The sequence below is a fragment of the Siphateles boraxobius genome, unplaced genomic scaffold (genome assembly GCF_051911475.1).
Source record: "Siphateles boraxobius isolate OS27281-9 unplaced genomic scaffold, OSU_SipBor_1 9, whole genome shotgun sequence".
Taxonomy (NCBI): domain Eukaryota; kingdom Metazoa; phylum Chordata; class Actinopteri; order Cypriniformes; family Leuciscidae; genus Siphateles; species Siphateles boraxobius.
Window position 1 is genome coordinate 9,561,469 of NW_027509219.1, and position 27,110 is coordinate 9,588,578.

At 40.1% G+C, this 27,110-nt stretch overlaps 1 protein-coding gene and 1 long non-coding RNA gene across 2 annotated transcripts in view; one reads left to right on the plus strand and one right to left on the minus strand.

Annotated features, from left to right (window-relative positions):
• adrb3a (adrenoceptor beta 3a) overlaps positions 1-21,227 on the minus strand; it is a 45,452-nt gene extending 24,225 nt beyond the window's left edge. The window contains exon 1 of the mRNA XM_077223147.1: positions 19,222-21,227. Within this exon, the coding sequence (XP_077079262.1) occupies positions 19,222-20,513 (1,292 nt within the window). The 5' untranslated portion in view covers positions 20,514-21,227. The remainder of the gene's footprint in view (positions 1-19,221) is intronic.
• The window catches only part of LOC143732276 (uncharacterized), a 93,253-nt gene that overhangs the window by 56,092 nt on the left and 10,051 nt on the right, over positions 1-27,110 (plus strand). The window contains exon 4 of the long non-coding RNA XR_013201085.1: positions 24,537-24,718. This is a non-coding gene — a long non-coding RNA (uncharacterized LOC143732276). The remainder of the gene's footprint in view (positions 1-24,536; positions 24,719-27,110) is intronic.

Genomic DNA, 27,110 nt, shown 5'->3' on the forward strand with positions numbered 1-27,110 from the left:
TAACCCTCTGGTCACATCAATAAGGCTCAACCCCATGGTACGATTTTAGTGTGAACATCGAGTACTCGGTCATTCGCCTTGCGACACCAATCGCACACTCATCAAAACATGTACCAACAAGGTTGTTTTGTGTACTTTGCAAGACCAACCTTTCTGGTACATGTTTTGATGAGGGTGCGATCAGTGTTGCATGGCGAATGACCAAATGCTCGATGTTTGCTCTATAATTGTACCATGTGGCAGTGTTTACCTTTTTATTTTTGTCTTGCAAACCCTCCTGCCACATCAATAAGGCTCAAATATGATTTTTAAAGCAAATCACATGTAGAATTGTTCAATTTGCAAAAGCTATGCCTAATATTAGCCATCCAACATATTAGCCACCAGTAATACAGACATTTGGCAACCTCCAGCAATAAAATCAAGGTCAGTGTGAACGAGGCTTCGGTGTGAATGTCATCACCTCATACACAGGCTATAATCCGCACAGCTGCTGGCCACTGACTCAAAAATCACACTGTATCATAACCATAATAAAATGTGGCAAAGCGAGACGGGAGCAGCTGCTCCTCTCTACTTTTGATGTAAAAACTCTACTCTTTCCTTTCATGAAAAATTTGGAAATGCAGAGATATAGACTTTATTACGCAGCTGTTTTGGCAGAATGAGAGAGAGGAGCAAAGCTGAGAAAGGAACAGAAAGATCACCGCAACCGGGTATTCAAATCATGTCTCCCAAAGATTGAATTAAGCTCTGAGCCAATGACAGCTTCAACTAATTTTGGTGAGTTTATTTGCAGTCCCACAGGAGATTAAGTTTCACTCTTATTCGCAGAATCTCTATGCTTTAGACTCTAGACAAGAATCACCACAAAATGTGACCCAGACCAATATACACATATAATTTATTCTTCATTTGTTTTTTTGCTAGTTAAAACATTTAAACATTTCCTTAACATAGATTTGCGTCATAAGCAAAACTGTGTAAGATACTGTAAAACACCTTTTTTTCAGAGAATTTATATTAAGGGGTGGGAGGATTAATCTTGAAGCATCGGTACTTTTAATACTGATGCTGTAAATCAAAAAAAAATATTGATGCAAAGTGTTCAATTTAAAGTATTATGTATTGGTCATACAAATAAATCATATGTTTTGTATCACAATACTGGCTGATGCTATTTTGTATTTGGTTGAAAACCTTCTGAAAAGTTGGCTTGAAAAGTCTATTAATTCTCAAGTAAATAAATGAGTTTAAATTATGTTTTGATATTTATTCTAGAGAACAAGGCTAAGAGATGTGTAAAGCCTTGTCGTATAAATCCTTACACTGAGTGCAGATAACAGGTACTGATGTAATAAGTGTAATGCAGAATGAATAAAATATATATAATCCTCTGCACAGTATAGCCTCCCCTGTCAACAGACGTACATGTGTCTAATTGTTTTTTTCCAGTCTTGAAATGGATTAAATGCTTAAATGTAGTAAATCCAGCAGGTAGATCAGAAGGTTCTACAGTAGGTGCAATAATAAAAAAGGTTCAATAATAAACTCTTTAATAATTACCCATTAAAATTAATATCTTTCTGGTTTGGTTAATGCAACATCTTATTTTACATCTCATGATAATTGCTTTTCTTTTACTACTTTTTTCCCAAAGCTGTTGTTCAATGACCAATGATTAGTGAGGTGCCTGTAATAACACAAATTGGCCTTGTCTACATTTGCGCACCGACATATTGAGGACATTTTGAAAAAATGGTGGAATTTCCTTTTAACTGTCAAAAGTCTTTTTGAGGCAAGAAAAATAACTCTATTTGCTGTAACTGAACCATGGGAAATATTTACTCCACTGCCCCCACTCCACTCGCATGCTGTGTACGTGACCGATTTGCAAAGCATCTTAAGGTGTTGATATGGGTATGGGGCCATACCTAGATATCTTCTTTGGGAAGAAAAACCTCTCCAGGTAGACTAACTACACTCTCAGACACTGATTTACGTTATTTTACTCCTGTGGTTCTGACTGTGTATTCAATTCAGTAACAGAATGTGACGTTCACAGCTGCCTGAGTTATTATTCTCCTGCTGTTTGAAAGCCCTCTCCATCTTGCCTGCATGAGGAGAACTCTGATCTCAGCATGACATCTAAAACAAGTGAAACCACATCTTTCTGACACTCAGCAAATCCTTTTTTTATTATCCTTTTAACCCTGTGACATCTCTCTCTTTTATATTCTCTAGCTGTTCACTGGAATATCGCAATTTTCATCCTCCAATTTCCACAAATGATTGTTCACATAGGCAGCACGCAAAGTTTAAGATGACTTTTCGGATAAGCTCCTGTGATGCTTTGCGTGTAATAAGCTTTAATGGATATATAATGTGATCTCTAATTCAGTCGTCTGCTAATAGTAGAGTTCATCGAGTTCAGTGTCAAAACAAAAGTGCATGTTTGCTTTTCAAAATCAAGACATCTAAATTATGGACTAGCCAGTGCATTATTAAACACATACTACATTTTAGCAGAGGGATGTTTTGACTTGATTATTATATGTATCAGTTTTTTAATGGGGGCATTCATGTAAAAAAGCACATACCACGGATAAGATGTTAAGATGAGATCATTATGATCTCATAATCAGTACAGTCACATTGCTATATATATATATATATATATATATATATATATATATATATATATGTATATATATATATATATATATATATATATATATATATATATATATATATATATGTATATATATATATATATATATATATATATATATATATATATATATATATATAATCTTGATACTCATAGCTTATTATTTTATATCTCGACTTCACTTTACAGCATAGGGCATGGTTATGGAGATTTCTCCCAATTTGAGTGGTAGCATCCAGAAAAGTGGTATGCAAATATGGAATTATTATTATTATTATTAAAGTCCTTTGTCAGCATAATGCTCCCATGATCTGTTGGGGAAAGGCCATTTTAACAGTTTAATAACTATACTGATAAACTGTAATATAAAGAGGAATCTCTCTTACTGGTGTACACTGAGAGACTCCTATTGTGTTTTTACTGGAGCCAACGTGACCCCACACTCTTAAAAAATAAATGTCCAAAAAGAGTTTCTTAGCGATGCCATTGGACGTCTCGGTTACGTATGTGACCCTCATTCCCTGAAGGAGGGAACGGAGACATAGTCGATGTGTCGACTGATTGGGATCACGCTTAGGGAGCCTGTCATCTTCGAGTACTGTTAAAACGAGCCAATGCACATTGGCGTGTGAGATCTGGGGTGCTACATACGTAACCGAGACGTTCCCGTTTCAGTCGCTCACGTTCAACCTAGTCGACGTGTCGACTAATTTGGATCCCAATTAAAACGCCACTAGTGCTGCCACCTTCCAGTGCCTAGACAGAAGCCTCCTAATCCCCCCGCATTCTTTTGAGGCGAAGATGGGAAAGGACTTAGTCAATGGGGTGGCTCCAGCCTATGACGGGGGGAGACTCAACCTGACAGTCACCAAACGTAGGGATCACAACATATGGACCCAGCCTAACACAGGTTTAACCAGTGCATACGAGTGATGGGCCTGGGTTCGGACGTTCCACCACGTCCGTTGCCGAAGGGCATGGAGGAATTCGACAGGGTTCGGCTAATAAGGGTAACTCACTGGAGCAAGAATTGCGCATGTATCCAGTCCATAGGATGGGAATGGCACAGCAAGCTGATACTTCGAACCAGGCTTACAGTGAAACTGGGTTCATGTGAAGTGAGCCCACGGGAAGCAGCTGTTCTACACATGGGCTATTTTTTTTCTCTCTAGCGAATGTGATAGGTGTTGCCCAGCCCCCAACGATATTTGTCATCTGTTCAGCGAGGCACTCTGTGTCAACGCCTAGGAGGGAGCAATACACTTACTTAGGAGGAGCTCAACACCCAGGTGGGCACGTGCAACTTGGGAAACGTTCGTCACCAAGATGAAGGCAATCACATTTAGTGGGCCAACCCCTGCTTGGAAACAGCCTTCCCTTCTGCTGGTCTCCGTAACAGACAAGAGCTGGTCTGAGGTCCAGGCTTTTTCATTCTGAGCACATCTAACCGCAATGGAGCGGACGGACAGAGAAAAGCCAGGGCTGGGTCTGCCTCCAAGTCCCGGTTTTATTAGAAACAGACCTGGAACTCTCAAAGGTCTAAACGCGGGTGCCATCATGCCCCATCCCTGAGAATATACTCAGAGGAAGAAGTCATGAAGGGCTGTCGAGAGGTGAGGTCTGGTTTTGCCAGTAAGGGCCAACTAGCAACACGTGCTCCATCTCTTCTCTGACTTTAGCATAGTTGTGTGCAAGAAGGCTCACTGGGGAACGCATTTCTGCAGGGGCCCCGGGGCTAGCTGTGGCCAGAGTCTTTCTGTGTCAAGGGGTGTCCACTCAGACAGAAGAAAAAAACAACTGACAGATGGATGAGTCCGGAGAGGCATCAGATGTAACTGTGCGGCCCAACGTGGTCCCAAACAGCTGGACCGCCTGGGGGATGGAGATTCCACTCTCTCTGGGCCAGAGGCTGTCACGAGGCTCGTCAGCGGCACGATTGAGCAGGCCAGAAGTAGTAAGTGGAAAGGAGCAACCTCAGAAGCTTCTGTCTCCAAGGAGGAGGTGGCGGGCGAGTTGCAACATGCGAGGGGAGCGTAGCTCTACTTTTCAGACAGTACATGCTCACTGAGCATGTCTCAAAACAAGGTGAACTGAAAGCAACTCGAGGCAATGGATGCCAGTGCAGTCGGAGGGCTGCCCAGACCTCCATTACTGCATGCCCTTTGTACGTGGCCCCTCAGCCGGTATTGATGGACACTTGTTATATGAGCCATTGGCCCAGAGAATCAAAAGGTCTGTTACGGACTGAGGGTTTGGCGACAGGGCAGGGTGCTTTCACACGGAGCGTGTCACTCTGCCACGGCCGCCTCAGGATTCGGCCATAAAGTCAGGTCTTCATATGGAGGAAGCCAAGCGGCTGCCCCCAGGAGCCACTGAAGAGTTTCAGTGGGACACTTTCTAACTTCTATACAACACTAACCATCCACATACTCTTTTTCAGAGATGCGGTGGACCAAATCCATCTCCAAAATAGAAAAGAGATCCTCAGCCCATGGATGAGTTTAGTCTTTCCCAATTGACCTGAGAACCCAACTGGCTATGAGCACTTGAAGGGTAGGACTTTGTACTGATACTTCAAACCTTTCAAACGCATGAACACAAGATGGCCTGTGGTGCGGAAGGATAGAGATCTGAGTGTGGTGCGCAACACTAACCTGTCTCCACGAGACGGCCAGGGATGCGTGAGAAGGCGGATGACCGGGCAACATTACACTGCCAGAGGGAGATAACTCAGCCGATTTGTCATCTCCAGAGGCCAGCTCACCCTCCGATGCTGCTATCGACAACCTATCCTCTGGGGGAACCCCAATTGAAACGGCTTATCGGTCTATTACATATGGACCAGCACGTTCAACAGGAATTTCTACCGGCTGCGATGTGATGGAGGAGGGATGAGCCCACAGGGAATGGTTACCGGGCGAGACATCCATCACTAGCCTCCGATCACCCATCCTACACGGCACCCGGGGGTGGGGCATGGTAATGGGGACTCCAGCTTTGCGGACGAAGGCGAGTCTCGATCTCAACACCGCAACAGTCATATTCCCGCAATGGGAACATGAATGTCCACAAAAGCTGCTTCAGCGTGCTGTTAGCCCAAACACCTGTTGCAACAATTGTGACTCTCAGAGGGGAACAGGGATCGACCACATCCAGAAATGCACAGGTGGAATGACATATTGAAAAAGATGCAAACGCACCCGTGTTGCTTTTTCAGGAAATTAAAAACTCTCACCAGTGCCGGAGCACACAGGGGAATGATCGCGGCAACAGTGACAGGGATGGTGCAGCCTGTACCAGTGAAGCACTCACTTTCTTCGCCCTCAACTGGCCGTCACACAAAATAAACAATTTTTACACAGAATTGTGATGCTGTTAAAACAGCATTTGAGAGCTCAGAAGGTTCACGACCACCGCTGCACTCGCACTGTAGAACCACCAGCACCGGGAGAGACTTCCTGAAAAAGCGCCGACACACTCGCTCGTAATATAACAACACTCTTCAGAGACATTGACATGAAGACCGAGCGACTGAAACAGAACCACCATCTTGGGTACCTCAATTAACCTTTCAGTGAAAAGTTCTTAAAAGAGGAAGTGTGAAGAACATTTGAAAAATCTTTAATAAGAAACTTTTTCCACTATAAAAAATGTTCTTCATGGATCCATTGCATCAATGCATCAATAAAGAACCCTTATTTTTAAGAGAGCAAGCAGAAGTCACTTTTCTGAAAGTGCAAGTCTAGATTGTAATTATATTATATTATATTATATTATACTATATGATATTATATGAATGTATTATACACTGTCCTATACCAAGAAGCTGTTTGGATTTAAAGAGGTTAATGCATAAGTCAGTGATTTGATCAATATTGCATTAGTAATTATGTTTCTAGTGTATTACATGTTTGGCAACAGTTCGTCTAACCCTCTAGATAGAAATAATACATTCAAAATATTTGGTCAATATCTTGTATTGACAATGCAAGAGTCCAGCACTCTGTAAAGTCTCCTCCAGTATATCCCAAAGACTTTCAATGAATTTAAGGTCTGGACTCAGAGGTGAAAATTATTCTTCATGCTCCCTCCCAACCATTCTTTCACAGTTTGAGCCTGATGAATCTTGACATCCTGGAATAAAGTCATGATGTGTCTTCATACATGTCTTCATACATGGTTGTTTAAGAAATGAAAAGCCACACACCATCAATTAGGGTTAGAAGAACTGTTGCCAAACATATAACATGCTAGAAACATGATAATAACTGCAATAGTGATCCAATGATCTTTTTTTTTTGGGCCGGGAATTATATAATATAATATAATATTCTTACTAAAATAATCTCAATAAAAAGGTTAAAATCAACTTTAGTATTATGATTTTCACATATACATCCATGGAGTAATAAATCATTGTGGATAGTGACAATATGTATTGTGTATAATTTGACCAAAATAAAAATTTGCCTGTGAGAAAAATAAAAAAATTTGGCGAGCAGGATGAGGCCGAGGGCCGTGAGAGAGCGGCACGAGGAGCGAAGAGCTCTCACGGAGGAGCGAAGTATAAAAGGAGAAGCGATGACAGTGGAGATCGAGAGAGGCCAGGCCTGGACTTGTGTTGTGTTTGTTTTGTTATATGTGACAGCAGTCATCCGTGATGGGCTGCTGTCTTTTACTTTCGTTTTGTATTTGTTTTATTTTATGTTATTAAAGTCTTTGAATGTTCGCCGGTTCCCGCCTCCTTCTTCCCATAACATCTGAACTGTGTTACATATATATATCTTGAATGATGATGTATAATAATGCAATGGGGGAATATTTGTGGTTCCTGATAATGTCAAATGTCAATGACATTATTTTAAATATATATTACCAGTGACAGAGTGCAAGCATGTTCGTCTAAAATAATTCTGTATTTTCAGCTTCAGAATCATGAATATTTTTATTCTGGTGTAACCATTGTCCTGTGCATTGAGTTACCTGCACTAATTCCAAGCCTGTTAGTTTATTCAATGTAAAACGTCTCGGTTACGTATGTAACCCTTGTTCCCTGAGTAGGGAAAGGAGACGTCTCATCGGAGGAGTTTACAACGAATTGGAATCACCCTAGGGAGACCAACTGCCTTCGAGTGAACTAAAATGAGCCAATAAACATTGGCATGCAAGATTTGCATTCCGTGCGCCGCCTACCAGTGCGGGTATAAAGCGGAAGCAAGCGCACACACATTTTGCTTTTCGCTGAGGAGCCGGACAGTGTCCTGTCCTCCGCGAAGGTACAGCAGCATGGCGACGGGACGAGACGTCTCCGTTCCCTACTCAGGGAACGAGGGTTACATACGTAACCGAGATGTTCCCTTTCGTGGGAACTCCTATGTCTCGTCGGAGGAGTTTCCAACGAATTGGGATCCCTAACAAAACGCCATGGTGCTGGCCCCTTCCAGCGCCCAGCTTAGCTACCCACCGGAGCAGTTTCTTATCGTCTTTGGCGCGAGCTAGCTAGGAAAATCACACCGCTGTTCTGCAAGACCCTCTCAGTGTAAATGGATAACACTGGGAAAGCGTGCCCAACTTGTGGGAGGGAACACTGCGGAAGCCCCTGCTAGCCCAAAGGGAGGCACTGGAATACACATATGTACTAACCTGTGGGGTAATGACAGAGATGCTCACAAGTCTCTGAGCTAGAGTCCAAGTCAAGTCTCAAGTCTCAAGTCTTTGAGCTAGAGTCCAAGTCAAGTCTCAAGTCTTTGAGCTAGAGTCCAAGTCAAGTCTCAAGTCTCATGTGGTTATAATAAGTATTGCATCACGTACAGCGACCCATCCAGGCTGCTTAGAACACTGCATAGCTATAAGGAATTCAAAGCATGTAATATGTTATTATGACTCCTTTATCTATTAGCATACAGTATTAGTTTTGATTTTGGTATATAATCAGTGTAAACAGGCTATTGCAACATGACAAAAACACCAAGAATGCTTTACTTTTAAGTTAATATCTGTATTTTGCCTTTTAGCTTGAACATACAGTACAGGACAGACCAACAATTGAGGTTCTGAAGAAAAAGGACTCCCTTGTCTGTCGCTGAATTATAATGAAAGGCCTTAGCTCCTATTGTGCTGGCTCTGTGGGGCCATAAGACCAAATATAGAAAATGTTATACCTCACAGCACTAAAACTTACAAAGTCCTATTTAGTGCAAAACATCACAGTGTAGCTAAATGCAAAACACTATTGCAACCAAATGATGTGAGATATAGGCTAGGCTACTATCCACAAAAAATTTATGATCACACTTCCTTATGATAGAGTTTGATTTCTGATTGTTCGGTCCACGGGGTCTTACATGCTGTCTTAAATGCGTTTCATGGGGCACACACGCTAGCACACACACGCAAAGTCTCTCGCTCTCTCCCTCTCTGCCATGCGCGCAAACAGATCTCGCGAGAGAGCTATTATGAGCCAGTCGTTGAGATAGTTGAGAACGCCATGTTCTCTCATGGGAACAATGGCCGCCCCCACAACTTTCGTGAAGACACGGAGGGACAGGGCAAAGCCGAAGGGTAGGACCTTGTACTGATATGCTCGACCCTCGAATGGAAACCGAAGAAATGGTCTGTGACGAGGAAGAATTGAGACATGAATGTACGCGTCCTTCAGGTCCATCGCTGCAAACCAATCCTGGGGACGGATGCATTCGAAGATGTGTTTCTGCGTGAGCATTTTGAACGGGAGCTTGTGTAGGGCCCGATTCAAAACTCGCAGGTCCAGGATCGGCCGTAACCCACCGCCTTTCTTGGGTACAATGAAGTAAGGGCTGTAGAACCCAGACCTCATCTCGGCTGGAGGGACCGGCTCGATCGCATCCTTCGCCAGCAGGACGTCGATCTCCTTCCTCAAGACAGGGGCACTGATACTACGCACACGGGTGAAGCGGATGCCCCTGAACTTGGGAGGCTGGCGGGCAAACTGAATTGCTTAGCCGAGCCGAATTGTACGAATGAGCCAGCGGGACGGCCTCGGAAGCGCTAGCCAGGCTTCGAGGGACCGTACCAACGAGCCCACGCGAACCATCGGTGTACCCGTGGAGGGGCAGCGAGGTGGAAGGCAGGGACCAGACTCCGGAGGCATTACTGCAGCCGAGAGAGGGGTCTGGGTGTGCGGGGCAACACCTACCTGCTTCCACCGGGGGACAGACAACAGGGAAGGCCCGGAGGCTTTCAGCTGCTGGCTGTCCCGAGGTGAAGGAAGGAGGGGAAATGAGGAGGGATGCCCGGAGGCGTTGAGTCCTGATTTCCGCACGTCCTTGCCCAGCGGGAGACGAGAGCGACGAGGCCGTAGCGGCGTCACTGGCGTCTGAGCGCTGGGGTGAGGGGAATGAGAGTGGCGAGGCAGCGTGGCGGCGCACACTGTCATTCTGACCCTCTTGGACGGGGGAGACTGGGAGCGGCGAGGCACTTGGACGACCTCGGCTGCCAAACTCGACCGTGAGTGACCCAGAGGAAGTAGAAACTGCTCTTTTATTGAAACTTTGGATACCAGAGTCGTCATCTGAGAACCAGCACGAGCCGCCCCGAGATACCAATCGTCGAGCCGCGAGGGTTCGGGACGCGGTCGAGGGTTCCACTCGAGCCCGACACTCGAGGTCGCCCGGGAAAGCATAGCAGCCATTTCCCGATCCGACTCGGCTAGCGTTACGGAGAAGTGAGGAGCCTGCGGGGGGTTTTCCCCCAGCTGGACATTCCTCACTGTAACCCTCAGACCACCAATGGGATTAGCCGAAGTAGCCTTCTTCTGAAGTGAACCAGAAGAAGCACTAGATCGGGGAATCTCCAAAGGGACTCCCCCTCGTTTGAGGGATCTTAGTCTCGATCTAAGCATCGCGACGGTCATGTTCCTGCAGTGAGAACATGACTCTTTCATGAACTCTGCCTCAGCGTGCGCGAGGCCCAAGCACGAGAGACAGCGATCGTGACCATCAATCGGCGGCAGATGTTGACCGCATCCAGAAACAAACGGATGAAACGTCATCCTGAAAATGGCGCGATCTTCACCCGTGTTACTCTTTTAGAGAATGCTCTCTTATTGTGCTGAAGCACACAGGGATCAATGCGGCAACACAGCGGGTAAACTGCAAGCCCGCTGTATGCACTCAACCGAATACCAGCTGTGAAAGCAGTTCTTTTGAAAGATGTAGATAGCGTGTAATCACAACCGGCAGCCGGGAGCTCGCGAAGATCACTGAAGCGCCGTCACACCAACACAGACAGATCCAGGAAAAGAGCAGACTCGTTGAGCACAAAGAAAACACTTTCTTGAAACTCATTCACTCAGAGGACACAACTGGTCGGCGCCGAAGCAAAAAACAAAATGTGTGTGCGCTTGATTCCGCTTTATACCCGTACTGGTAGGCGGCGCGCGGAATGTAATGTTTATTGGCTCGTTTTAGTTCACTCGAAGGCAGTTGGTCTCCCTAGCGTGATCCCAATTCGTTGTAAACTCCTCCGACGAGATGTAGGAGTTCCCACGAAAGGGAAACACACTTATTATTTTTATCAACAGTAAAAAATTATGTTAACCTTTTTCCGTATGTCTTGGAGTATCGCAATAATATCATATCGTGAGTTCAATATTGTGATGTGTACTATCGAATCGTGACATGAGGGTATCGCTAAAACCCTAACATAAACTGAACAGATGCCACAGCCCAGGGGCGTCGTCAGCCGATTTTACCGGGGCTTCAGCCCCGAATGTTTTGAGTGTAGCCCCGAATGTATTTTGAAAAGTTGACTGATATGAAACCGGACAATATAGCCTAACGTTATGTAAACCCCCGAAATCATAAGTTGCCTTGTTTCATTGTGCTTTGGCTTTGCTGCTGTCTCTGACTGGTGATTGTTGAAATCTGTCTCGCACAGACGCACCACGTGAGTTTCACTTTCAGCCTATCGTAGAATATCTCCAGGATTTGCGCGCAACAGCAAACAATCTCACAGCAATTTTAAAAAAATAAATAAATAAGGCAGTCAGCACCGCCGCACAGTCCTCTGTCAGATGAGATGTTGTCAGGCTTTATTTAAGTAAAACTCAGAAAAACAAACTTTCCTGTCGTGTCAGCCGTGTGTTCGCGGTGCGCAACTCTTCAATATCACGCGCAAATGCGGCGCGCCCTGTATCACGCAAAAGAAACTACGAGTATGTAACGTTGTGTTCTGTCGTCAATTAAGTATTGAAATAACCAAAAGGGAGATTAAAGCTGCGTCCAAACTCTATGTCGGGGCTTTGGTATTCCTTTGTAGGCTACATAAATGTTACACATTTTGGCGTAGCCCTACTAATTTTTCATTATTATTATTTTAACATTTTATCAATATTGGAAAGTCATCAAAACTGACTTGGGTCATTAAAAAATATATATTTTGTGACCAAAAATTTGAAAAATACATCTAGCCTAAATTATCGTTCATGGCATTCTTTTAACTATAGCAACCCAATTTGTCTAGATCTGTAATATTATTTCCTATGTATGATGAGGTTGTCTTTGTTATAAATTATATTGTATTTTTTTATTGTGAGTGTGAAGGCTGCGCAGTCGTGTGATTTAGTCAGCTTGATTAACATTATTCCTACAATGTATTCCTATTTAACACAGATGTGCTTGGCTAATTATAGAAACTATAAGCAAAATTCATAAGTATAAATAGATTTATTTATAAAATGTATAAGTATAAATATATATATATATATTTATAAAATGTATAAGTATAAATATATATATTTATTTGTATGGTCCTCCTCAAATGTGTTCGAATATTTCACCAGTATCAGCCTTTTCACCGTTTGAATCAATCCGCTTGTCTGTGTTTGCACAACTTGCATCATTAAGCCAGTAGGTGACGACTAGTGACTGTCTTTATGAGTGAACAATTTAACTTTAATTGAACTGATTAGTGCCAAAAACATTGCTTAACTCAAGAAAGAAACAAGTTGCTGAAACCAATCTTTATTGCTAATATATAAATTGCTCATTTGCCCAGTAGCACCTCAATGCAGTACAAGAAATCCACGGGGAGGAGTCGGATCAAGATCCAAGGGGTGGAGATGGGCAGGATTAGGGGTGGGTTTAGGGATTAGGGGGCGGAGATGGGTAGGTTTAGGTATATGTAAGGTGGGATGATTTCATTTATCCTCATTCTCATGTTTAAGAATCTGTTATCTGCTTGACAAATAATGTATACTACTGCCCACTGACATGCTTTTAACGCTATTGTTATCCAATTTTTTTTGGCCTTCAAACACCTTAAAATGCACATATGTAGGTCGGAGAAATCAAAATTTTCTCGGGGGAGCGCCCGAACCACCCTAGCTACCTCACATTTGAATGTGCATGTGTAATGTGAGCTGTTGTGGCTACAGTGCCAGGGCTGAATTTTTTTACCAATCTGCCCCCTGCAAATAGGCCTACAATATACATTATTCTCTGTATCGAATCATGTTATCTTATTATCCACCCCAGCCCCTGATGTTTCGGGCTCAGCCCCTGATGTTTTTAAAACCTAGAAACGCCCCTGCCACAGCCTCCATTGATAAAGAGTTATGAGCTTAGATTCAGGTATCCTCAGAAAGGGATCCTCTCCTAAAATCTCATAGCAGGCTTGCTAGATAGGGATAAGGGATTGCTAGATCTTGCTGATTTGCTGACTATATATATTGTGGCTAAAAGAGCTCTTTTCCATATTGAGTTCATATCCTGTTGCAGAGAATTACCTCATTGCTTATTCTGTCTTCACTTTTTCTGCCCTTCTTTCTTTTGCTCCAGGTTTTTTTTTTTTTTTTTTACAGAGAATGATAGAGTAATCATTTGAAGGTATGCTTATGCTGATGTACAACATATGGCTCAATGCACATGCACAGAGGGTGTTATTCGGAAACTAAAGGCCATCTGGGCATATTCAATTGTTTAAATATTAATGATCATTTCACTTTGATATATATGATTTCATACACCTCAAAGGAATAGTTAAATCCCAAAAAAATACAATTCATATAATTATAATTAAATATAATTATGCATATTCATATAATTGGGCATTTTCAATTGTTTAAATATTAATGATAATTTCACTTTGATATATATGATTTCATACACTTCAAAGGAATAGTTAAATCCAAAAAAATACAATTTATATAATTATAATTAAATATAATTATGCATTATATTATATGAATATTATAATATAATATTATATGAATATTATTCATATAATTAAATATGCATTATTCACCCTCGTATATATTTTATGGATGCAAAAGCACCATAGAGGTATAATATATAAAATGTTCCACCACAATGAGAATGTTCCACCAATAATGTGATTATTTCCAATAATCAGAGTAAGGGCTTAATCGCAGTAAGATGTTTTCATGACAAGCGCAAACCTCTTCACTCCAGTTTACACGCAGTTTTCATTGTTCTGATTATTCACAAAGAATGGTGGTTAATTTTGCAGCCATTATTCACATACCCCAAAGCACAGCACAAATGATGAACTCCTGGTAGATGTGTTACTGGCCACTGTTTTAATCTACTTTTATTATCTGCTGTTTTCGACCATCAATAGCTATACTGCAATATATTAATTTTGCATGTCGTAATTAAAAAACCTAAACATACATTTAAATATACATATTTTTATTATGATTGCTATGATTATGGGCTTAATCACATCCATGTGATTGAAGTATTATACATGAGGTAAAGTTTAATTATAATAGCATTATAAGAGTGCTTGTAAATGTACTCATTGTATTTGCATGGAAAAGTTTAACCACTAGCTTCTTCAAAATTTCTCTTTTTGCATTCAATGGAAGGAAAAAAAAGTCATGTGAATTTGGAACGACATGAGGGTGAGTAAATGATGACCAGTTTTTAATCGCTGTGGCTGAAGTATCCCTTTAAATGGAACAGGGAAAAAAGAAAGGTGTTTAACTCCCTCTATTCTGCCGCTCCTTGATTTGAGATCTCAAACCGAAACATGTTGTGCCACTCAGTTATTTATCAATCAAGAGCCAATCTTAGCTCCCCTTTTTTGTAAAGATCAACAGTAGCCAGAGAGCGATACCAGTAGCTGATGGTGGTGATAAACCTCTGATCTGTGGAAACATGGTGTCCCACTGTTACAGCAATGAAGGCGATGAGAGCAGATAAGCCATTATACCAGCCTCAGCTTGTTAGCTGTATTGTGCTCTTCCTCATAAACCTATTCAGTGATTAAGCACCTGTTTGTAAAGTCAGGCTCCAGGAAAATATGTACACAGGTGTCAAACAGCCGTACAGTAACAGCCCGATTCCTAAATGTTTTTTTCAATCAGTGGAGTTATGATCAGATGGAACCGACATCCTAATTTGTAGAATGTCTAACGGCATGATGAAAATGTTTTAATTCAGCAAATGGAAATTTCCAGGCTTTCTCATAATGAAAGAATATCCTGATTCAAAGCTGTTCCATTTTCAAATGGACCAACTGGTCATTTTTAAAGTAGAACATTGCAATCCTATGGAGTAATGCAGAGAGAATGCTCTCCAGTGTAGATCATTTTTGCCCTGTCTAGTCTTCTAACTCGTTTGATTATTTTCCTAACAAAACTTTACTTTTGATGTGTCCATCTAACTTGCAATTTGCATGGATAGGTGAATGCAATTTGTTTCTTTTGGCCAAACATCAGCAGAGAACATCTGGATGTGCTCCACTCAAAACAGTCTTTGACTTTAGTATGCAAATGTATTGAAGGAGTAAGGTTTGCGTTTACGCCTATGTTCACTGACCTTTGATACTTGCAGATAATATGCCAAAATAGAGCACAGACCAATAATATGATGCAAAAACAGTGAACACTGTCCCAATCAACTAAATAAGTTGCAAATGTGACAAAAATAAAAATTTGCAAAAATATTTGAATATGTAGTCACCACTAGTGATAGTTGGGAAAACTTTGTGCACATTTATATTTGGTTTCCTTAAAGATCATCCCGATAGCATGCATGACTATGTTTTCTGCACGCAATAGCAAATATAGTGCAAGAAGTTGACTTTAAATGTGAAGTTTTTAACATTTATGAAACCGCTTTCAATGAGTAATCAATTAATCGTTCACAGAGGACTATAACTGAAACGAGTCATTTTCCAGATATGTCTGATACTTTATAGTTATAAGATTTTCACTGAATCTTAATAAATGAACAATGGTATTTTAAAAGCATACATATATTATTATTGTAAATTTTATTTTATTATGTAATTTGTATTATTATTTAAATTATATTATTATTATTATATAATAACAATTTAATGTTAGCTAAAAAGTCATTTGGATAAAAAAAAAGGTTTTTAATTTTTTCATAAAGTTTGTGAAATCCTGACAAAGAACAAAAAAATGTATCGCTCATTTTCATGAAGAAATTAAGGTTTTCTGTTAAGTGTTTGCCTACTATCTTGCCTTTTCTTCGAGCATTGGCTGCGTTCGCTCTGTTTAGGTCATAAACAGTTTCTTCTCAAAGGCGGAAGTGTTGCGTTTCAGTGATAAAGTTTATCAGCTCCTGGGGGTGTTAGAGAAGCAACAGAGGGGCCCTAAAACTTGCCAAAAAACACTACAGAAACCACCTCATTCCTCACCCATACAAGTAAATTTGGAGGTAGCAACACATTTATGGACAACAATAAATACATATTTAGCTTCTACAGCAGTAATATACAATTGACGCAAGTTTGATTGCAAAAAAAAGGCGTCCTTATAAAGTTCTTTCTCACGGAGGGTTAATCAATTTATATACCATTTCCTCAATGCGCTCACTGAAACACAAAGCAATCATTGTGACTTCATTTGTGTGTTTCTGCACACAACACAAAATGTACCCATCAGCAGCACAGAGCAGCAAAATATTGACTTCCCATTAAACAAAACACTATCTTTATTTGAATAACTGTATGTCCACAAGGGCAACTTTTATAATGCACTGCTCTAAAAATACTCAAAATGCTTATTTTGTCTTATTACATTTTGCTAGACATAATTTTCTAGCTGCATCCGTATTAAATAAAACTCACTGGAGACCTGGTCACGGTGTACGGAGAATGAAATACACAGTTTACGTGAAAGGGCTTCTGACATCACAGGGCTTATCAAATTTTACTCAATGTACTCGTAAGTTGGTGAGCTATACGCTGAATAATGTGATTTGTTTGTTGAAATGGGCTACCTGACACCAGTGAACTCACAGCTTCAAGCATTCGGAGATTGAAGTCTCTCAGAATTACTTTAGGTTGTTCCTTTCTCTCCGCCTGTGCCGTTTGGTCTCCACTGCAACCTTTTTACTCGCATGAAGTCTGTCGTGGTTTTAGCTGCTTGTCCTCAAGAGAAAAATGATCTGGACATTTGTGATATAAAATTATGCATGTGCGTATATAGATACAGTTTCATCAGTTAAGACTCTCATGCTATAATTTGAAACTATATGTAAAGAGTTAGTGATGCTTAATGCTATAATGAAAAAATGTAATGCTCAACAAAAGTGCCTTCTATTCAGTGGGACTGTATTGAACCAAACAATAATTTTTTGGTCAGTTATTTAGTTTTCTGATGAGAGAAAGATGACATTATGCTCTTTTTTTAGTATCTCCTCAATTCAAAATTCAAAATAACTAAGATCTCTCTGTCCTGTGGTGTCTGGTGTACATGGCTGTGTTTGAATGAGAGATGCGTGTGCATGTGCATTGTTTCCACTTCATTGTGGCTAGGAAATGTCTCCAGGGCTTGCCCACCCAGCCCCCTGTAACAGCTGCTGTAAACCCTGTACTGTGATAGTCAAGTGTGTCTCCCCCATTCTAGGAAAAGTATTTCCTGAAAAGCCTCTATATACAAAGCAAAACCAATCCTGATATCCAATTCCTATTTTAGTGAATCAAATATCCTATATAGAATTTGTTTTATTATTATCTGTGCATCAGAGCACTGACACTGTTTTATTTAAAATAAAACGTTTTTTAAATGTCTTGTTGTCAGGAAATATTTGATGTAGTATAATTATTTATTTCCTGTGTTGCAGAAGCTCTGTGTTTGTAAAAATGAAAACCCACAAAAACATCTTAAAATCGGCCTCTTCCAGTGAGTCATTAAAGTAACTACCATATTTTCTGGATAAAACCCTACAATTATCGGATCACTATTTACGTTGTAAATCCGACAGACTAGAAAATGTTCCAAATGCAAATGCTTTATGAAACAAAACTATGTGTGTTTGTATATCCTTGTGGACACTGATAATTATCTTTTTGATCTGGATGAAGATATTTAGATCTGTAATGATATAAGAGATTGATATTAAAAGTTATGTGTCTCTTAGTGTTGGGATGGGGTTTAAATTAACATTTGTATAAACTTTACATGGTGTCTTTTTTTTCTCGCTTCTATTTTTGATTTCCAGGGAAGGCACTGTTATTCTTGCTGCTATTTATCAAGGTGAAACTCAAAAGATACAAAAATAAGTAGTACTGTTTTTGAGAGATACATTTACATTTACAGATACATTTCATGATCATATTTTTCAGTTTCTTTTTTTTTTCACATTTGTGCAAGTAAAGAGACTTTTTTTTTAATATAAAGAAGTAACTTAATCATTATCAACAATTTAAAGTCCAACCAAAATAAACAAAGGGCAAGTCTGCCTCTTTTTAGATGGTCAGTTCTCTTGGGCATTTAAGAGAAAGAGCTAGATTTAGAGCACATAGTTTCTCTTTCGTATCAGAGCTTGTGTCCTGTTCCATTCCTCATACCTTTCTGTTGACATGCGTTCTTTTAAAGATAATGCCAAAATGTTCAAACCAGAGTAAAAATTCTTCCTTTATGCCCGTTTTGCTTATAAACATTAAGTGTTGTAGCTCCCCAGAGGGACCTTCATCTGCATTAGGTTTAACTGGCCCTTGTTTCTTGTTTATCTAGCTATAAAAACAAGTAATTATTAGCTTAAACCTTGTATTTCTTACCCCTACACAAACTTCATCTGGCTGCTTTACATTCCACCGTAAGCAGTAACATAACAAGTCATTTATTTTTGCGTGAAATATTGTACACATCCAATAGCTCTGTAACCCAACACAAATTCAACATTGCCCTGCTCAACCTTGACGCACTTCTCACAGGGCTGTATCCCTCCTGAGAAAAGTCACCATAAGCGCATTCACAGCTTTAGGTCACCTGATTACACCATGTTTAAAATTCACTGGACATGTAATATTGAGCAATCTGACCCTGACATTGATTCAGGGAAATTGATTTCAGTCATTCGTCAATACAGGCATTATACTGACATACGTAATCAAGAAGTACATACGGTTCTGCTCTCCTGTACTTCTTGGAAAATTGATCAGACACATAGTGAACACTAAAATAAATCTGAGCAAGGTGAAGGATTAAGGAAAGTGTAAAACTCTTTACTTACAGGTAGTCTTCACATATACACATGACAACACAGAACTAAGAAGAGAATGAGACTTACAACTCCATCTCCGGTTCGGAGAAATCACTGAAGAACGTGCTGCCGTTGGAGTGTGGTGGTCCCGGCGACGGCTCCTCGCTCCTGTAGCTGCTCTGGCTGCTACCTTCCCCAGGCAGTGTCCCTTGTGATGTGGGGGGCTTCTCTAACGATCCAGGCATTCCTGGCTCTGCAGAACCCAGGAAACAAGGGCATCGAGTCCGAAGCGCCTTGTAAAGGAAGTTCATTCTCAGCGAGGATATCCAGGGACAGCCAAGAAGGTTCTTGAAGGCCGCACGAAACTCTGGGCTTCGGCAGTAGATGATGGGATTGAGGCTGGAGTTGATGTAGCCTAACCAGTTTAAGCATCGAAAAACAATTGGGTCCAGCAAACTTCGATTAAAGACATTGATGATGTTCGCCACGAAGAAAGGCAGCCAGCACAGTGTGAAGATGCCCATGATGATGCCAAGTGTCTTGAGGGCCTTGTGCTCCTTCACTGCGGTTAATTTCGACGGTCGCCTGCGGGAACTTTTCCGCCTTGCCGTCATCCCTCTGACGTTATTGCACATCGAAGGCAAGTTGTTGTTGCCATGGATCACCGTCTGTACCTGATTTCCCATGCACTCGTTTTGGAACCTCAGAAGGTTCTTGCCAATTAGCTGTACCTGTCTTGTGGCAATGAGAAAGACACGTGCATAGACAAAAATCATAATGAGTAGTGGGATGTAGAACGAAACCACTGATGAAATTATTGCAAAGGGCATGTTTGTATCAAAATCACAGCTGGTATGGTTTGTTTCATTGTTATTAGCAGCATGCAAGTTGGTCATAATTGGGACGAAGGAGATAAGAGCTGAGACCAGCCACACAACGCAAACGATAATTCGAGCCCTGCACTTATTCAGGAGCACTTTATACCGCAGTGGCCGAATGATCGCAATATACCGATCCACCGCGATGATGCAAAGGGTCTCTATACTGGCGGTGACACATAAAACATCAACCGATGTCCATAAATTGCACAAAGTCTTACTAAATTGCCATTTTCCTGTTACAGCAATCGTGGCAGCCAGTGGCACCACCAGCACCCCCATTATGAGGTCAGCACATGCCAACGACATGATGAAGATATTCGTCGTGTTCTGAAGCAGGGAGGTACGTGCTATGGCGATGATGACCAGAAGGTTACCCACGACGATAATCATGATGATGATGATGATGATGATCATCATGACCATGATGAACTGATCAAATGATTTCAAACCTTGAGGAGGTACAGTGGTTACTGGAGTGATGGTTGTCAGGGATTCCATGTTTCAGTATTCAGAGATCAAGGTATGCGATTTTTCAAACTGGATATCAGAAACAAGCAGCAGCAAAGAGACATAGCTAGGTGCTCAAAACTTCTATTCGGTCTTCAAAGGACTGAGATACCATGAAGATGATGTATTTAATCATATCTCCAAATGTTGAGCAACAGCATCAATTCCTTTTCATATATTCTTCAGTCATCCTGAAAAATATTCGCATATCCAGCTGTCCTGTGCCATTTGTAGTAAACACATGTGCCTGACCTGAAGATGTAGAAGGAAAGAAAACAAAAAGTCCCCTTTATTCTGAGTTAAAACTGGTCCAAGAGAGATGGGGGAAAAACATATGAACTTTTAGAAAAGCTCCTCAAACCAGCAGAGAAAAGGCAGATAAGCTGCCGTCCTGTTGAAGTAGTCCGCTTAAGTGGAGTTTGAGCTGAAGTGGAGGAGGTTCAGTCAGCGTGCTACCGCCGCGTGTGTGGAGCGAGCGAGTGGAGGTGCTTCTACTGCCAAAAGCTCAAAGGAGCAGTGACACTGCCGACAGTCAACAGTGGGAAAGCACTCTCCCTATCTGATAATGCTCTCTCCCTCTCTCTCTCTCTCTCTCTCTCTCTCTCTCTCTCTCTCTCTGTCTCTCTCTCTCACACTCTCTCTATCTCTCTCTCTCTCTCTGCCTTTTAGCGTTCAGCATGCTGTAGTTGCAGTCACATTTCACCCAAGAGGGGTGGAGTTGTAAAGAGTGCCTCACTCCCAATATTCACACACCCCCTCTCTTTCTTTCTATCCAACAAGTACACAATCAGCAAACATAAAACACTTTTTATATTGTCTGTCACACATAAAACACTTTTTATATTGTCTGTCACACATCAGAAATAAACATATGGTACATGCAATAATATGTCCAAAAATAAGGCAACACGTATCATTTCAATGCCTAAACTGAAGTTAACCTGTTACAACATTAAAATTGTAACTGTTACAACATTACAATTATAGCAGAATTACAAGATATACATTATAGCTAGATCTGTCATGATTGTGATGATGAAGTTTTTTTAAAAATGTTGATTGAATATAGTATATTTAATATTATATTTGGTAACACCTTTAAGGTGATGTAGTTACATGTTACTACATGTTCTTACTATATAAAAGTTATTCATAATTACAAGTAACTAACCCTAAACCAAACCCTAACCGTAACTCTATAGTAAGTACATGTAGTTATAGTACTTATTTGAATAAGTACAATGTAACTACATCACCTTAAAATAAAGTGTAACCTTATATAATATGATATTATTTAAAGGGGTGGTTTACTGCTTTTTTTCTTTGCTTACTGTGTTTATGGGGTGCAATATAACATGTATTCGTGTTTTTTTTTAAGCCTTGTTTTTCATAAATTTCACCTTTGTTGTAAGCTGCTTTCTCCTCTGTCATTTGAACGACCGGTTGACTTCCTGATTCTATGAAACCACTCCCTCAGAAACAGGCAATGGGCTCAGATTGGTTAGTTGGGCCACTGTGTTGCACTTGGCTAAACTGCCTGGCGGAAAATTCACGCCCATTACCTTTACAAGCGAAAGCTGCATGTGCTCCGGTCAAATGTAAACAATGGTGTCAATACTGCGTATCAGTTTGAGCCAGAATCGGACCCAGAAAGCGGCAATGAAGAGAGTCAAGCAGAACCTCCCCAAACACGGCTCTTACAAAACGTTTCTGAATGGTACATTTTTGAATCATTATTATTATTCTATTCTACTATTATTATATAAGAATTTCGATATGCTGTTATTTGAAAATGCTACTGCTGCTTGTTAGCTTTTGAGATACGGTTTTCTCCTGATTAAATGTTTAATATAACTGAATAAATGACTGAGTAATACCATTTTTTAAAGTTATTGTTTTATCGATATAATGAACAACCGTTTATCTATTCACAAAACTTAGTTTACTCTGTGTATCGTTTTCTTTAGGTGTACATGTGGCAACTGTGTTAAAAGGCCAGAACTTGAAAACATCTGATAACAGCAGCTGAAGTTTGCTGTTGCGATTATATATAATTTTTTGAACATTATACACGTTTGTCGTATACACACAAAATAGCAAAGAACTAAGAACTACGTTCTTGATCAAATCGAAAAATTGCGAATTAAAGTATACATGGAAAATACATTTACAAAATTAGTACATAATTACAAATTCAGGTCCAAAATGTTTGTACGCGTTTGTCATAGACACACGAAATAGCATAACTAAGTGGCTACTAAAGCCAGCACTGGCATTTGTTTACGTCCTTGATAAAAACTAAAGCATTACTAAAATTATATATGCAAATACATTTAAAATGATTAAGTCTTACTTACTGGCTGTGGCCCAACAAATGTTGCCTCTGGTAACAGTTTGTTGTTGAATCCGGCATTGAATTTGTGGAGATTCTGGAAGCTGTTTTCCGTAAAATGCGCAGCACAGAGAGCTATATTACGATTGTAATATTCAGGAACATAATCAAACATAAATTTTAGCCATTGTTGACAAACTACAGCGTCCATAGGAAGCCCGAACACAGAAGACCTGACAGCTGGGTGAAAATAACACACTTTCGACGGCATGGCTACTGCTCTCCACTATAACTCTTCCTCTTCGACAAAGCAGCAGAAATTTGGCCACGCCCCCTTTTTTAATATTCCGGAGGGAGGGTTGGTTATGGGTTAGTTACGTATAAAACCCGGGAGTATCTCGTTGTAGTCCCATTCGAGTCGTTTTTGTAGGCATTAAACTTCCTGATTTTTAAAAGACGATATCTCTGCTTACGTTGAACTTTCAGCGCAGAAACTTTGCACATACTGTTCATGCACCAACAGCAATATTACACACTATTTAAAATGAAAAAAGTGAAATCGCAATCAACCACCCCTTTAATCTAATTATTAATTAAATTAACATTAAATTAAAGTTATGATTTCATTTATTCACATGGCAGATCATTTTAAATGTTTAAAGTACACCTTTTATCAGTATGTGTTTTCTCTGGGGAATTGAACCTGATGTTGCAAGTGCAAACACTTAGTTTAATTCATTTAATTCAATTAAGATTAAGAGGATTTTTTTTTTTTAATTCAGGATAAATGCTTACTGTTGTCAACTGTTTTTATCTGATGAATTTAAAACCATTACAGTTGCCAAGTGAAGATAACACTAAAAATGAGAAGCATTTAGAATAACAGAGCACTTTTTTTTTATCAAAATGAATTTCTATGTTGGTGTTGAAGTAATAATTTGTAAATAAATACACTTTTTTTTTTAAACTTTGTATTATAGACACATTTTCCAGTGTTTCCAGGGTAGGTGATGTCTTTGTCATGTCTTGTCTTGTCTTGGTCACCTTCTCACACTGACAGTATAGTCACTGCAACCAGACAGGCCTGTTCAGACTGAGCAATATCTGTTCATACCAATCTTTACTGCCTTGTCCTGCTGTTCAAAGAAACTCAGAAATGTTGTCATAGGTCAAGAATTTAGTTACAAGGCAAAGGCTCTGTCAATCATGCTGTGCTCCGATTAGTTGGAGTCAAACTGATGGATGATAGTGCATGTCTACTTATTGGGGATTTCTTTCTTTTTAAGTCAGAGCCTATCTTTAATTAATTAGAGGTAGTTTGCAATTTGCCCCCCAATAAATAAATACATTAAAATGTATTTAATAAATTATTATATTTTGTTATAAACTATAATAATTTTAACAATTAAATTACCATTCCATGCAAAAAAAAAAAATATTTAAAAAAAATCCCTTTTTTGGGGGGAAATGGGGTGTTGTCTCACCATTATAAGTTGGGATACATGCATGAATTATATTGAGTTAGCTCATTTTAATTACCTACATTTAAAAAAAGCACAAATCCAGTTTTTTTTTTAAAGATAAGCTGCAAAGTCTTTCATGTTTTCAGTCATCCCACTGATATGACATCCAACCTTTGTTGAGTATCTTCTATTATCACATTCTACTGTGTTCTTTTGCAGTGTTTGTCGATATGAACAGGATACCAGCTCCCTCGAGCCGTTGTTCAGCACTAAAAATAATAGATGCTTATCTGGCCTGCGACTCACGCCAACCCGGCCGCAACCAGGAAGAACAATCAAGACAAATGCCTGGCATGCCATTCAGCTGCGAAAATCTGGGCAGAGTATTCACCAAGGTCTTTGTCATCAAGTACTTCCTTCCCTCTTCTGTCTCTTTCCTACTCTCTCTCTTTCTGCCTGACATTATATTATTGTATTCGCACCACTCAATGCACAAGTGTGTTTTCCTAGTTGCAAACCAGTTTGAAAAAGTACACTTCAGCCAACTTAAAAAAAAGCTTATTATTGAAATAATATACTTTAAAGAACGTAAGTACAAATTCAATTTTAATGTTGAACCTATTGCATGTTAATTGCAATTAAATTAAAATGTATTAGTTTAAATTGCAATAAGTTGAACATGTGTTTTTTTGACCCAATAAGTACATCTTTGTATGTAATTTCATAAATACTTCTATTGCCTTTGAATTATGGTTAAAGTGCACTGCAAGTAATGTATTTGTTTAAAGTTGATGTTGCAATTTAGTACTAAATAAATTTAGTTTGAAATTAACTTTTTCACTCACCGGCTGATTTGGCCGTATATATATATATATGAAATATGAAATATGAAATATATGAAAATAAAAGCAGGGTCTGCTAAAATTATAGGATGTTGAAAAATAGCAATGTATTTTCGGTTAACCAAATACTCAAATGTCCTATAAGACAGAGCTCTCATCTTCAGCAGTATCCGTAAGGAACTATTGTTTTTCAGCTCAGTTTTTGCGTGTGAAGTCTGGTCTGTGGGAAATATCGCCACATTATTATGGGTTGTTAAATCTTCGCTATTGCTTCAATGCAAATGATTAAGCGCGCCCTTATAGACCCCTTTTCAGTTGGTAAACATGGTGAAGTTTTTTTGTGGACGGAACTTAGGTGGTTGCAGAACGATCACTCTGGCCGCTTCCCTAACGTTGGTTTGCAAGTTTTGTTAGCTTGTTTTTTAACAATGACTGGAGAAAATCCGATGTTATCTTAATGTGCAAGGTCACTCACTGTCCAGGACCGCGATTGTTATTTGCAAAAGTTAATTTTAACGGACGGAACCAGATTGGCTGACCCGTACACGCTCCCTCAATGGATGGACGATCTGACAGGATTAACGTTAACGCTAGGCTACCTCCGGTTGAGTGGTCTGACTTCTACATCTATCCGATAGAGAAACCGAGCGTAAAGAGTAACTGAGGGCATATAAATCTTTAGATGCCTATAACTATGTGATGAATGGTCATGTACAAGTGGTACGATCCCCAGTTCTGCGCCAAGAAGACGACAATGTAAAGAATTATAGTGCAATTTTAATAATGTGAATATTTTCTAGAAATAAAAATTCTAGATACTGCATATTCATTTTTCATTGATTCTTGCATCCAACAACACAACAAGATGACATTTAATAATAATAATAATAATTTAAGCTCCTTATTTTGTAGCCGAATCTGTGCTGGTTTGTATTGGCCGCCTGCAGTTTTCTCTTTGTTTTGCCTCCAGCTAACACCGTGACGTAACTGTGACGTCAGCTCGAAATTGGTCTATTTGTTGTGTATTGACGTGTGTTCAAGTAAGCCAGATATGCTCATACGCTATATTTAATATATCATAATGTATTTAGATTAGCATTTGCGCTAAATCTGCACAGATTTGTTTTTACTCGAACTTCCTTAGCAAAGTATCACGCCAAATTGGCTAGTGATTTGACAGCATTACACGTCACAGTTGATTTTTACCCTCATTTGGCGGGTTGGTGGGTGTTCATTTCAAACCCTGCATATAATATTAACTTTAAATGTAATATTTAAGAAAACAACAGATAAGTGTGTGCATCGGACAAGAATATATCCTCTCAGACAGTCTTAACCTAATGATATTCTCAACAAAATAAGAAGATACTTTTTTCGAATTTCGAGTCCAATATAGAGATCGCTTAGACATGTGACCAACTGGGCGGCAACGTCATCAGAACCTAAAGAATTATGGGTATGTTTGGCCCGTTTACATGGGCTGGCATAGCAGGCTAGTGTTCTAGCATGAAAAAATAAATAAAAATAGCATGAAAAACAGAATATAATCCTACAAAATGCAGCGGGCTAAAGAAAACATTGTCGGACCATACCAGAAAACGTCTCAGGTTATGACTATAACCCTTGTTCCCTGAGAAGGGAACGAGACACTGCGTCGAGAATCGACTCTTTGGGGATGCTCCCTTAGAGTGCGCCTCTGAAGTATGAATGAAACTGTTCCAATCCTGATTGGTGTTGCGTCATGACGTAACATGTGACGGCATAACCGGATGCATAAAAGCGACGCCGGCACACACACACACTAGCCTAGCGATGAAGCAAGACGCTCTAAGGGCTCGAGGGGCGTGGCAGGACGACGCAGTGTCTCGTTCCCTTCTCAGGGAACAAGGGTTATAGTCATAACCCGAGACGTTCCCTTTCGAGGGAACTCAACACTGCGTCGAGAATCGAC